General features: G+C 36.2%; 1 protein-coding gene across 10 annotated transcripts in view; it reads right to left on the reverse strand.

The window, feature by feature from the left end:
* Positions 1-13,107, reverse strand: part of LOC150084898 (uncharacterized) — a 437,743-nt gene that overhangs the window by 26,471 nt on the left and 398,165 nt on the right. For all 10 annotated transcript variants that reach the window (XM_090376690.1, XM_090376694.1, XM_090376693.1 and 7 more), the window contains one exon: positions 7,839-7,910. In XM_090376690.1, the coding sequence (XP_090232816.1) occupies positions 7,839-7,910 (72 nt within the window). The remainder of the gene's footprint in view (positions 1-7,838; positions 7,911-13,107) is intronic.

A 13,107-nucleotide genomic window follows, 5' to 3' on the forward strand; every position in this document is an offset into this window, starting at 1 on the left:
GGGAATGAAGAGAAGATTCCGAAAATGTATTTATGTGTTTTATATCAGTGAAGGGGAAACACATTTCACCATAATAACGTAAAAACCAACACAATTCCAGCTATCGGTATACAGTAATCGCAAATGCAATTAGACCGAGTTTACTACCAGTTTATAACAGATTCCACTAGCAGAAACGCAACTGGAAATTGTTTTTATTGTTTTATTGTAGTAACCCCTTGAAAGTGCTTTAGGAAAATGTGAGGTGTTAATAGTGTATCTCTGCCTTTATGGTGTTGTTTATTCAGTTGCTACACGGGCGCAGCTTTGTTTATGTGTATCAAGGGTGCCTCCTCATTTTGTAATTGTGCTTTATTTCCTAAAAATTGCCTACCGAGCGTCACGTGATCACGTGCTGCTCGGGATTGTGGTTAATCGTCTCGCATGTTCGGTCTCAGTCGGCATACCTCATTCGTATACAGTCAACATTGTAGTGAACATTCGTGCTAGCGTTGTGACCACGTGTATGTGCGTAAAGCAATTTTTTTTTTTGTGTTCAAATTTAGTGACTATTATTTATTAACTGTACACTACGAAAATGGCCCCAATGAAGAAGAGGGTTGAAAAGGAAGGCGGTAAGAAGAAGGAGATGATTACGGTACAAATTAAGAAGGAAATCATCGAGAAGCACGAACAAGGTATGAAAGTGGCCGCCATCGCAAGATTTTATAAGAAATCTACGTCAACAATTTGCACAATATTAAAGAAGAAAGAAGAACTAAGGGGACTAGACGTAGCAAAAGGAGTCACGAGAATATCAAAGCAACGGCCACGTATTCTGGAAGATGTTGAAAAGTTGCTTTTGGTGTGGATAAATGAGAAGCAACTAGCAGGTGATACTGTGACCGAGAACTTGATCTGTGAGAAGGGAAAGGCCTTGTACGCCGACCTCGTCAGTAAACAGCCAGGTACGTCTACAGAAAACGAAGAAGGCTTCAAGGCGAGCAGGGGATGGTTTGATAACTTTAAGAGGAGAAGTGGCATCCATAGTGTTGTGAGGCACGGAGAGGCTGCGAGTTCGGACGCTAAGGCAGCTGAGGCGTTCGTTGCCGAGTTCCAGAAGCTCATGGTTTCCGAGTGTTACCTGCCGCAGCAAGTGTTTAATTGCGATGAAACGGGGCTTTTTTGGAAAAAGATGCCAAAGAGGACCTACATTACAGCAGAAGAGAATGTAATGCTCGGTCACAAGCCCATGAAAGACCGTCTCACCCTCTTGCTGTGCGCTAATGCAAGCGGTGATTTCAAAGTCAAGCCCCTGCTCGTGTATCATTCTGAGAATCCACGAGCCTTCAAGAAATGCAAGGTGCAGAAGAGCCAGTTAAATGTTATGTGGAGGTCCAACAGCAAGGCTTGGGTCACTCGTATCTTGTTCGTTGAGTGGATCAATGAGGTCTTCGGTCCTGCAGTGAAGAAATACCTTTTAGAAAAAAAACTGCCACTCAAAGTCTTGCTGATTATGGATAATGCTCCTGCTCATCCTCCAGACCTTGAGAACGACTTACTGGAAGAATTCGAATTCATTAAGATCCAGTTCCTTCCTCCCAACACCACTCCATTACTCCAGCCCATGGATCAGCAGGTCATTTCGAACTTTAAAAAGCTTTACATCGAGGCACTATTTCAGCGATGCTTCGAGGTGACCGAAGGAACTAACCTTACCCTCCGAGAGTTTTGGAAAAATCATTTCCACATCGTAAACTGCCTCAAAATCATCGATAAAGCCTGGAATGGGGTCACCAAGAGAACCCTCAATTCTGCTTGGAAAAAACTGTGGTCTGATTGCGTTGAGGGGTTTGCTCATGAACAGGAGCTGCCAGTTGTCGATGAAATTGTGTCCTTGGGGACGACCATGGGACTGGAGGTGAATAAGGACGACATTCAAGAGCTGGTGGAGGAATATGACCAGGAGTTTACCACCGACGAACTGATGGATCTGCATTGCGAGCAACAGCAAGGGGTGATGGAGGAGATCTCGTCTGAGGAGGAGGAGAAAAAAATGGAGACATCCCTCTCTTCAAATGAGATTAGGGAGGTGTGTAAAATGTGGGAAACAGTGCAAAATTTTGTAGAAAAGCACCACCCGAATAAGGCTGTGGCAGTGCAAGCGGTGAATCTGTTTAACGACAATGCAATGTCATATTTCCGCGAAATCCTCAAAAGGAGGCAAAAGCAAGTGTCATTGGAGAGGTTCTTTGTTAAAGTCGCACAAAAAGAAAAAGTCAACAGATAGTAGTGATTCCGTTAGTGACAGTGAAAGTCGTTCTACCCAATAATTAATAAATTCGATTGCTTTTAAAAATATAAAAAGGTATGTATGTATTTTGTATTAATCATTTTTACAGTATGTGAATATTTTTGAGTTTTGGAACAAATCATCTGAGTTTCCATTATTTCTTATGGGGAAATTCGCTTTGATATACGAGTGCTTTGGATTACGAGCACGTTTCCGGAACGAATTATGCTCGCAAACCAAGGTACCACTGTATTAGGTTACGTTTTGGCACGTTCTGCCCAGAAATGGCTCAGAAAAGATTTTCGTACGGTGCTGAATTCAAGTTATGAGGAGTTGTATGAATTTTATGATGAATAAAACTTGAGTTCAATAACTTTATGTAATACATTATTTTTTTCAAATTTCGGGCCCCAAAATTAAGGTGCGTTTTATACATGGGGAAATACGGTATAATAAATCAGTTCTGAGATATAAATTTTCAATTTTGGATATTTATTGTCTACACAATCACTATTTAAGTGAGCTAGGATAGAATCCATGGTTATTTTTCAAAGCCAAAAGGAGTTCACAAGCAAAAAAGTTTGGGAAACACTGATGTATATGAATAAACGTTTTATGAAATAAAACTGTGAGCCAATTCTATAAACAAAACCAAGCATTTCTGCAAAGAATTCAGTCAGTCTGCCAATAGTGAGTAGTTGTTAATTTCATGTGCCATTACTTTTACAGCACTCACTGATGTATATGAATAAACTTTTTATGAAATAAAACTGTGAGCCAATTCTATAAACAAAACCAAGCATTGCTGAAAAGAATTCAGTCAGTCTGCCAATAGTGAGTAGTTGTTAATTTCATGTGCCATTACTTTTACAGCACTCATTTATTGGCTGCTTAAGATTGTTTGTTTGTTATTTAGGAGCATTAGCAACTAAGGCCAGGCCATATTGCTCCGGGATATGCGGTGGTCAATTCCTGACCTTTCCGCATCCTTCGTATTTGGTGGTGATGGGCTCGAACCCCGGTCTAATCAAGAAGCTTTTGCTACACACTGCTGCTCCTTCCCACCTGGCTACGGAGGCGCAGGCTGCTTAAGAATGATTGCTCATATATGTTATGGCACAGTGCTTCAGTGCCATTTATGAACTCATATGTGTGATGGCACATCACTTCTAGTGCCATGTGACACTTAAATGCATAAAAGGAAGTAACCGTGTTAAACTTTGATTTTGTTAACTGAAATGTTAACTCAGTTACCAAAAGAGAATAGAAATATCTTTTAGTAAGAATTAATATATGAAAATAAAGGTAGTATTAGAAGTGTAACATACTGAGGAGTTAAGTATGCAACAGAATAAAAAGTCAGTTTCTTTGGGTAAAATTTATTTTTTTTCTCTCCCAAATTTGTAGAAAACTAAAAATGTGGGGTAAAAAACACTAACAGGGGCAAATTACTGAGTGATACTACATGTAGAATATTCTTTTTTTTTTTTTTTTTAATAATTGTACACATTTCAGTTAGGTTATACTCCCTTCTTCGATACTCACATAAATAAAATAACTAAGAAACAGATAAAAAGGAATAAAACGCATGCACATTTACAATGGGCCAACTGATCTCATTAAACCATGGTAAGTACAAAAAAAAAAAAAAAAAAAAAGTTTTTTATATATTAACACTGAAAAGAGTGGAGAAATCTAACTCGAAACATTCTTTTGTTTTGTATGGTGGTTATGTTTAGAATAAAGCTAATAACCAAAGAATTCCCTCTCCCTAATAAGATTAACTCCAAAGTCTTTGGAGTTAATCTTATTAGGGAGAAGATTTTTAAATTATTATTTAAATTTTAAATTTAAATAATAATTTAAAAATTTTCTCTGATATCTGTCTGCAGTTATCAGAAAGAAAAGTAAGAAAGTTTCATAGTTCTGCAATTGGACCAGGAGAGGCCCACAGGAAATAAGCCACATGAATCAGTCAATAATAAAATGCAATACAAATAATAATATGCATTATTTCTTTTGGAAAATGAATTTCTCATCTATATAGTAACATATAATGGAAGAGCTATAGCTATAGCAGTGGGGAAAAAAAGAATCAGACCTTGTTTCCAGAAAGTGAAACTTCAGTTTGCATTCAGATTTATAATTTAATATTTTATAATTTAAATTAGTGAATGCTTAATATAACCAGTGATTTAGTTAGAAGGGCTTAATTGGATGGAGAGAAAAGGTATAGATATATGGGCGTTTCCTATATATCTATGAATGATAGCAAAAATAGTACAGTAATACCCCGACTTACGCTACCCCGACTTACGCGAACTCGGAGTTACGCGGTTCTTGATTTTTTTCGTTTGGCAACGCTGCCGCCCACTGTCTTCAAGGTCGTTTTTCATATGTTATCGATATACGGTGCGACGGCGGAGAATGAGAGCGAAAGATGAACAAAATTCAACTTTGCTGCTTTTATGTTTTTTATATCAGTGAAGGGGAAACACATTTCACCATAATAACGTAAAAACCAACACAATTCCAGCTATCGGTATAATCGCAAATGCAATTAGATCGAGTTTACTACCAGTTTATAACAGATTTCACTAGCAGAAACGCAACTGGATTTTTATTGTTTTATGGTTGTAACCCCTAGAAATGTGAGGTGTTAATAGTGTATCTCTGCCTTTATGGTGTTGTTTATTCAGTTGCTACATGCGCGCAGCTTTGTTTATGCGTATCAAGCGTGCCTCCTCGTTTTGTAATTGGGCTTTATTCCCTAAAAATGAGTAAAATACTTAATTAAAAGGTGTGAAAAGGAAGCGTCCTGGTGAAGACACTGCAGATTCAGAGAGAAAAAGAAAAGCAATTATCGATAAACAGAGGCGGACTGGGTCAAAAATTCTTACCCGGGAAAATTTATAGTGGCGTCATACTATGGTTTATGGCCAAAATCACACTGGCCCACCAGGGTTTCCCCGGTAAGGCTTATGGCCAGTCCACCTCTGTCGATAGAGAAAAAATATGAAATTGTGAAACGCTTTGAGCGAAATGAAAGACCATGTGATATTGCACGTGCTACAGGCCTAAATGAAGCAACGGCGAAAAGCACACGACAATTGAAAACTTGACAGGTTGAAAATTGAAAAGGGCTCAATTGTAAAGGGCTTAAAAATTTTAGAAAACATAGACTCCAACGAAGAACGCGTTATAGCTACAAAGCAAGGAATAAAAAAATTATTAGCTTGCTACGAAGAAATTCTGCGTGAAAAAAAGAACGCGCTGTGTCGTCAGACGAATTTGTTAGATTTTATGAAGCCATCGACATCGAAATAACTTTTTTACGTAAGTCATTTGTTTTTTTTAATACATATTTTGTATTAATATGTATAAAGAACTGCAATTTTATTAATATTTTTCTTCTAAACTAGTGTTTTTGTTAGTCCTTGGTCCCAATTAAGCAAAATTTATATGTATTTATATGCAAAGTTGTACCCCGACTTACGCGAATTCGACTTACGCGATTTTCGTCGGACCCACCTATCGCGTAACTTCGGGGTATTACTGTATTCTAAAAGTTATGAGAATTTTTTTTTTTTTTTTTTAATGGAATCAAACTTGTAGTTACAGATATAAGTGGAAGAGGACCTTGATGCAGATGTGAGGCCAATGAAAGATATGGTTCCCCAAATTTACAGCAACAATTATTCAATGTGTCCACCACCACATTTCAGGACTGAGTAGTATTACTCAGCTTACATTGAAAAATATCCATTTTAATTACTGCATATTTTCAGTGTATAGCATCATACACTGAATGATGACACAGATGTGAGATTACCTCTCTCTATACAGAAGACTTACCAAAAATCATATGGTGTCAAATTGGGCGGTCTAAGGGACGATTCATCCCCATGGACAATATATCTGCCAAGTAGATGTCTGTGATAAAGGTTGACAGGAATAGTTGTTTCAATGGATATGCAATAAGGGGTGGTCACCATCATGCACAAATGTTATTGTATTAACCACATTCCTTTCTTGAAGGCTGTGTATGATTGTGTAGTGTAAAAGATCAACATACTGCCAACCTGTGAATGACAAAGATTTTAGAACAGCGGTATGTTTCTCAAATAAAAACGGTCCAATGATAAGTAATGCAGTACAACCACACTACACCTTTGGTGTCTGCAGAGCAGATGTGATGTAAGCATACAGGATGTTTGTTGGCATCACCAGTTCTTGTCTGGTTTAATGTTTGTGAAGACCTACACAGCAAATACATGTTACTTCTGTAAACTCTGTAGTAGCAATTGCCACATTCTGATTTTTTATAAGAATAAAAAATCAGCAAATTTCTTAGTGCTACACCATCCTAAATGGAGCACCTGATTTTAGTGAAACTGAATTATTTCATCACTAGATGGAATGGCTGTTCCATCTAGTGATGAAAAAGACAATTCACATAAACTCTTCAGTAGCAGGCACAACTAAGTGGATACTGATGATTTCCCCTTTTTTGATGAGCTACCAAGCATGTTCTTTCCTGAAACCTCTAAATGACAATAATCCAGATAATGACACTAAATTGTTCTACCTCTAATGCATGTTTTTGTGGTGACATTTCTTCATGTTATAAGCATTATGTACATTGATCCTCAATCAAAATTGAAAAGAAACCTCTCGGTTTTAATATTATATGATAGTTTCCAAGCCATCATATTTTAAATTTTAAATTAAATTTTTTAAATCATCTAATATTTCAAAAATGAAAAGGCATGGCAATGCCCCTGTTCATTTTGTGACAATTCTGAACATCTTTACAAACATTATCTAATGATCCTACAATATCCTTCTTATTTTCTTGATCTTGTTGCCATGTGATTTTTATTATTATTATTTTTTTTTTTTCCCCAAACTAAAGAACCGATTGATTCAGAGACAATTTTCCAGTGAAGCAGAAATTATGGCAGGTATGTCAAACACAATCAAGGAACTTTCAAAAATTAACTTTGAAAAAAGTGTGTGTGTGTGGGGGGGGGGGGGGGGTTCTCTCTCTCTCGTAATTATATAACCTAAAAATGTGTAAATAGAAAAATTCATTATTTTGAAAAATTCCATGTTAAATTCATTATATATAAATATTATAAATGTTTAAATAAAAATTCACTCCTGGAACTTTTTGATCATACCTTATATAGACAATTTATATACAATAGAGGATGAAGCAGGGAAACCAGTGTACTAGAGTGATTGAGAGAATTCACTGATTAATACTACTACTATATACCTTGAAAATATTAGGCTGCTGAGATGGATTGGAACAAAAATTCTACAATAATAAGATATAAGCTTAGTTATTAGTTACTTGTAACTAATAACTTAACTTACATTTCTACTGTTATTTTCTGAATGATATGTGAAATTATATACATATGAACTGTTAGTATAACATTATAAATAACATATGAAAAAAAAAAAGTTCTTCCTAGGTAACAGGCTATTTAAGAATATTTTAGATGTTATTATATATAAGTTAGAATAAAAAAAAAAAAAGAGCAACACAATTACTTACATTGACTTGGTTAACTGATACAGATGACGGACCTGTTTCAAGTGAAACAGCCTGACCATTAGCTGCAGCCCCCTAAAATATACAGGAAATTACAGGTAAAAAATCTTGTGGCTTCCCTCTCCCCCCCCCCTTTTTTTTGAAAAGGACAAGGGAAAAGAAGAAGATGGATAGCCAAAGATTTTGAAATTAAAATCAATAATGAACTGCAAAGAACAGGAAGTTCCAACAATCTTAATAATACAGCAAAATTACTTTTAGGCACTAGGTTGATTGTTATTTACAAATTAATTTTTATTTACAGTTACATAAATACACTATATTATAAATTATTATAATTACACTAGAGTACAAAAGTTAAAATACAACCATAAATGCAAAATACAGAAAAAAAAAAATACACATTTCATAGAATTTTATCAAACCTTTTCTGGAAACGCATTGTTTCCCAATTATACTGAGCTTGAAAATACACCCCTATTTTCATGAACTGTAATCACAATTAACCAAAATTGAGTGCCAGGTTCTGACCTTAATAATTCAGGCCTTTACAGAAAGCATGTTCATTTCAACAGTCAAACAATTCTCATGGCAAAATTTCATGCTGTTTATAAAGCTGATGATAAATCCCTCTAGGAACTATTCTCATGTTGCAGGACCCTCTATGCAATATATGCTTTTGCATGGAAGGTCCTAGGTGAATGTCAGTTTGCTCCAATTAACCTTTTTAAATCATCCCAGACATACTTAATCAGATTCAGGTCTAGATATCTAGTATTCACTCCATCTAAAAAATATCCTTGTTTTGAAAGAATTCATCAGTCTGAATTCATCTCTATGTAAAAAGGCATTATCATCCATGAAAAGAATTCACTTTGAGCAGTCAAGATGCTTCCTTTAAAGATGTCATCAGGGGAAGTGGCACTCCCAGGATTTTCTTAAAGGGGAGCTGTGTTTTGAAGAATCAATGAACTTTTTCATATAGAAATAAAAAAATGCACATTATTTTTATCATGAGTGGGGGAGCTGCAGTAGCTCCCTTAGTGCCTATCTGTTAGTAACACTAAGTGCATACTTCACCATGAAACATCCCCCAGACCATTCAGTGATTGTGATCTGGTGGTCTGGGGAAAGCTTTGTGTAAAAAAAAAAAAAAAATTGTAAAAGTAATATTTTTCCTAGGTAATCAGGCTATTTAGAGATATTTGTGATCAACAGTGGCTCCAATTTCTGATCTTAGCACAATGGAAGCATATGCCATGTTCTCTCTAGATGAAAATCCCCCAAAAATTAGTTTCAAGACTGAACCTTGCTTTAAAATACCAAGGCAGCATACAGAAAGCTGCAATTTGTATGTCATCTTCCTATGGAATTATACTGTTAGGGTGAGACAGCAATCATCCTGGGATGTTGTAATTCTTATCCAACTACTTGCATTTGGGATATCTATCCTAATGGTGTTACTATAACATTGAAATTATTCTTGAAATATTGAAGGCTTTGGCTATCTCAACTTTTAAATATATTATCATTTTGACAAATATCAATTACTGTTTCTGAATCTTCCAAATGTTTCCACTGCATTCTACAGAAAAAGAAAATCTAAATCAGTTGCATTCTGTGCTGTATCAGATTAAAAATGAGAAAAAGGGAAAATACACTTTTTTTTCAAGTGATAAAATTATAGTTGATTGGATTGTAACAGTCAGGAAATTTTACAAATTTCCCGACTATTACAATCCAATAAACTATAATTAATGTCCTATAACTCACTTAATGGGGGTTAACCAAGTTATATTAAAACATGCACATGCACACACACAGTGCCACTTTATTTGGTATACCTATCCTTCTCACATTGAAGGCGCATTATCCTTCCTGCATGGGGTAATGCACTTCCAGTAGCAGCTTCCAGTTCCCCATGTACATTCCATACAGTATAAAACAGGGGGGGGGCGCACACGCACACAGGAATACTCTATATGTGTGAATGGGCAAGATAAAAATTTTAAGTGACTTTGAACATGACATACAGTTGGCACCAGGTGTACCAGTATGAGCATATCAGAAACTGCAACCTTGCTGGGAATTTTCATGTATGACTGTGTCTTGGGTGTATCACAGTTGGTCCAATAACCAAATAACATACTGTTAAGGGTGATACTGTGGTTAGAAACAGTTCATTCATGTGAAAGGCTAACTGAGGCTAAAAACACTTGTGCAGGTTAACAGAAAGACTATAGTCAGTCAAATAACCCAGTACAGCAGTAGTAACCAAAGAGACATTTCAGAATGCACAACTCATCTTACATTGTTATGGATTAGGTGAGGCCAATTACTGAACCAGATTCCACTAATGACAGCAAAAAAAAAAAAAAAAAAAAAAAACCAAGAAGGAACTGTTACAATAGGCCCAGAAACTCAAAACTGGTCAGAGAAGAATTTGAAAAATGTTGCCTAATCTGACAAATCCTGGTTTCTGCTGTCCATGCTGATGGAAAAACCAGAATACATATGGTGAAAACAGGGTGATTCAGGCTAGTGGTTGTTGTGATGTAATGATGGGGTAGTGGTTGTTGTGATGCACACTGGACCACTAGATATGAGGATTTGGATGACACAGATTATCTGAAAATCTGAAAATTGTTTCCAACCAGGCTCATCCCTTCATGGCTGCAGCATATCCATCTGCAAATGTGTTCTTTCAAAAGGATAATGCACCCATGTCACAAGGCCAGAATTATACACAACTGGTTCCAGTAACATGAGATGTGGTGGCTTTCTCAATCACCAAATCTCGATCCAATTGAGTACCTGTATGATGAGGTTGAATGAGCTCTCTAGAGTAGATAGTAGACCATCAAAGCAGCTCTCAAGCCCAACCAATCTGCAACAGCTATGGGAAGCAAATCGACAGGGAGCATCATCCCTGTCACAATTTCAACACTTCACTGCCACAACAACCCAGGCTGTTCTGTGGGCTAAATGGGGACCAACTTGCTACCAGTTTCCACGTAAATCATGGTTTGAAAGAGTGGGATTATTTTAAGAAAGCGAATGTTTTGAAAATTTATTTTTTAAGTACATGCAGTATTGATGTTTAATATTTTAACGGAATTATTTTTTTTAAGAATGTACTGAAAATATGCTATCATTAGTTACCTAATAAAAAAAAAAAATTAAAAAAAAGATAATTTAGTTAAAAATAATTCTAATTAAATTAACTGATTATTTTAGAAAGGATGTGTGAAGGGTATGTACATTAGAGAAACGTGTATCTTAGAATCAATAAAATGTAAAGAGAATATGCACACTTTTAATAGTTCATATATTTTATTCATTGTGTATTCCAAAAAATATATATTTAAATTTTAGTTTCATTACCAGTGGAGTATTAATATTGTCTCTTAACACCTGCGTTATATCTTAATTTTTCATAGCCTGAGGAACCCCTACCTAGGAAAACATTTACAGGCCAGAAAAAGTTGATAGCGGGGAGCACAATTCAATTACTGCTAAATTATTGTCAAGAAAATTTATTTGTAAAGACTTGCATTTAATTTTACTTAAATATTATCACGTACACCTTCTGGCATCTGTCATATTGTGGGATTATTTTCACAACTGGATTGTCATGTCTGCAATACCAGGGTACCTGCCCATCTACCGATGAAAGGCCAACAAGCCTTGAAACGGTTCCATCTGGGTGGTGGTGGTGCCTGCTGAGAATAAGTAACAATAGTCTTCTCTTTTAGTGAAGCGTTACTATCTATTTCTACCCGTTTGTAAAACTATTAGCGTATACAAGGGTGGTACGAACGTTCGTTCTATCACTATTTTCACCTTTAGAAAAAGAAAATCTTTTTACTTAACCACTCCTTTTTCCTTTCCCTAGCTTCAATTTAATACCTCACCCTATACCATGTGTTTGTTCCAAATTATTTAATTCTAATTTCCAAAAAACTATACAAAACTTTACATATTTTTATTAAAAACACCTTTTCCCATTCTGAAAACAATTAACTATATTTTATTCTAATTTGATCCTTATTTTTACATTAATAATTGACACTGTGTTGGGAGTGCCTTTTCCATACTGTATAAGAATGTGCTAATTTCATTTTTTTGCTTTTTGACCCTTCACCTTTCTTCTTCTATTACTATTGACAAGTATAGTAACGCAGTTCCTGATACATGGGTCGGGTGTACTCCCCTGATGATATACCTGACCATGTATCAATATTTACTTTAGCTGACATCAGATTCTGCATATTTGCCTTACCTGTATTCGACTTTTATCTAAATATGTCCCTCCATATCTGATGACAGCTTTACCACTTTTTATTTTATCATATTTTATTTTATTTGTACTGTATCTTATTATTTTACTTTACAGTTCACTCACCTCCTATTGGCTTTGTAATTCAGCCCATAATTTTCTTAATTCATCATAACTTTTGGCACTAATAATATTAAGAGTAGGAGACCGGCAGAATTACTTAACAAGTACAGGTCACTGTTGAACAAAAGCCGAGAATTAGGGTTGAATTTGAAAGTGTCTGCAATTCTGCCCAGACACGATAGGAGGGAGTATATGATGAGAGCCTTGTCGATCAATTCGGCCCTGGAAAGATTGTGCAAGGCTCAAGGGGTAGAATTTTTTTCAGCCTGGACTGTACTTGTTAACAGGAGAGATTGCTTCTACAGGGATGGGATACACTTAAATAGAAAGGATGCAAGAATATTTGCTGATGCTTTCGAGGCAGTGTTAGGTGGGTCGGAAAACTGCTAGCTTGGGGGGAGACAAAGACCAATAGATTGACAGTAGCCACTGGCAGAGGTGAAAGAGATTCTTGCACTGCTTCTATTAGAATGAGCAGAAGCCTGAAAAACAAGATGCATGGTATTTCAGAGACTGCTGGGAGCCATTGTGGTACAAGTAAACACATGGGTTGTGTTAGGGTAGCTAAGAATAGAAACAGGTGCAGGTATACTTGCGTGTACACCAATGCTAGGAGTTTAGTAAATAAATTTGATGAATTTGAGGTATTGCTCAAAACATCGAAGGCAGATATTGTTGGGATATCAGAGACGTGGTGTCACACAGATATAAGGGATGCGGAACTGCAATTTGGGGAGTACAACGTCTACAGAAAGGATAGACAGGATAGGAAGGGGGGAGGTGTTATGCTATTAGTTAAGAAACACATAAAAACCAAGGAAGTGAAGCCAGTCGACATCGCTGGACAGTGCAGTGTGGAGTCAGTTTGGT

This window comes from Mastigoproctus giganteus, chromosome 6 (assembly GCF_048544385.1).
Source record: "Mastigoproctus giganteus isolate SK-2022 chromosome 6, ASM4854438v1, whole genome shotgun sequence".
NCBI classification, from domain to species: domain Eukaryota; kingdom Metazoa; phylum Arthropoda; class Arachnida; order Uropygi; family Thelyphonidae; genus Mastigoproctus; species Mastigoproctus giganteus.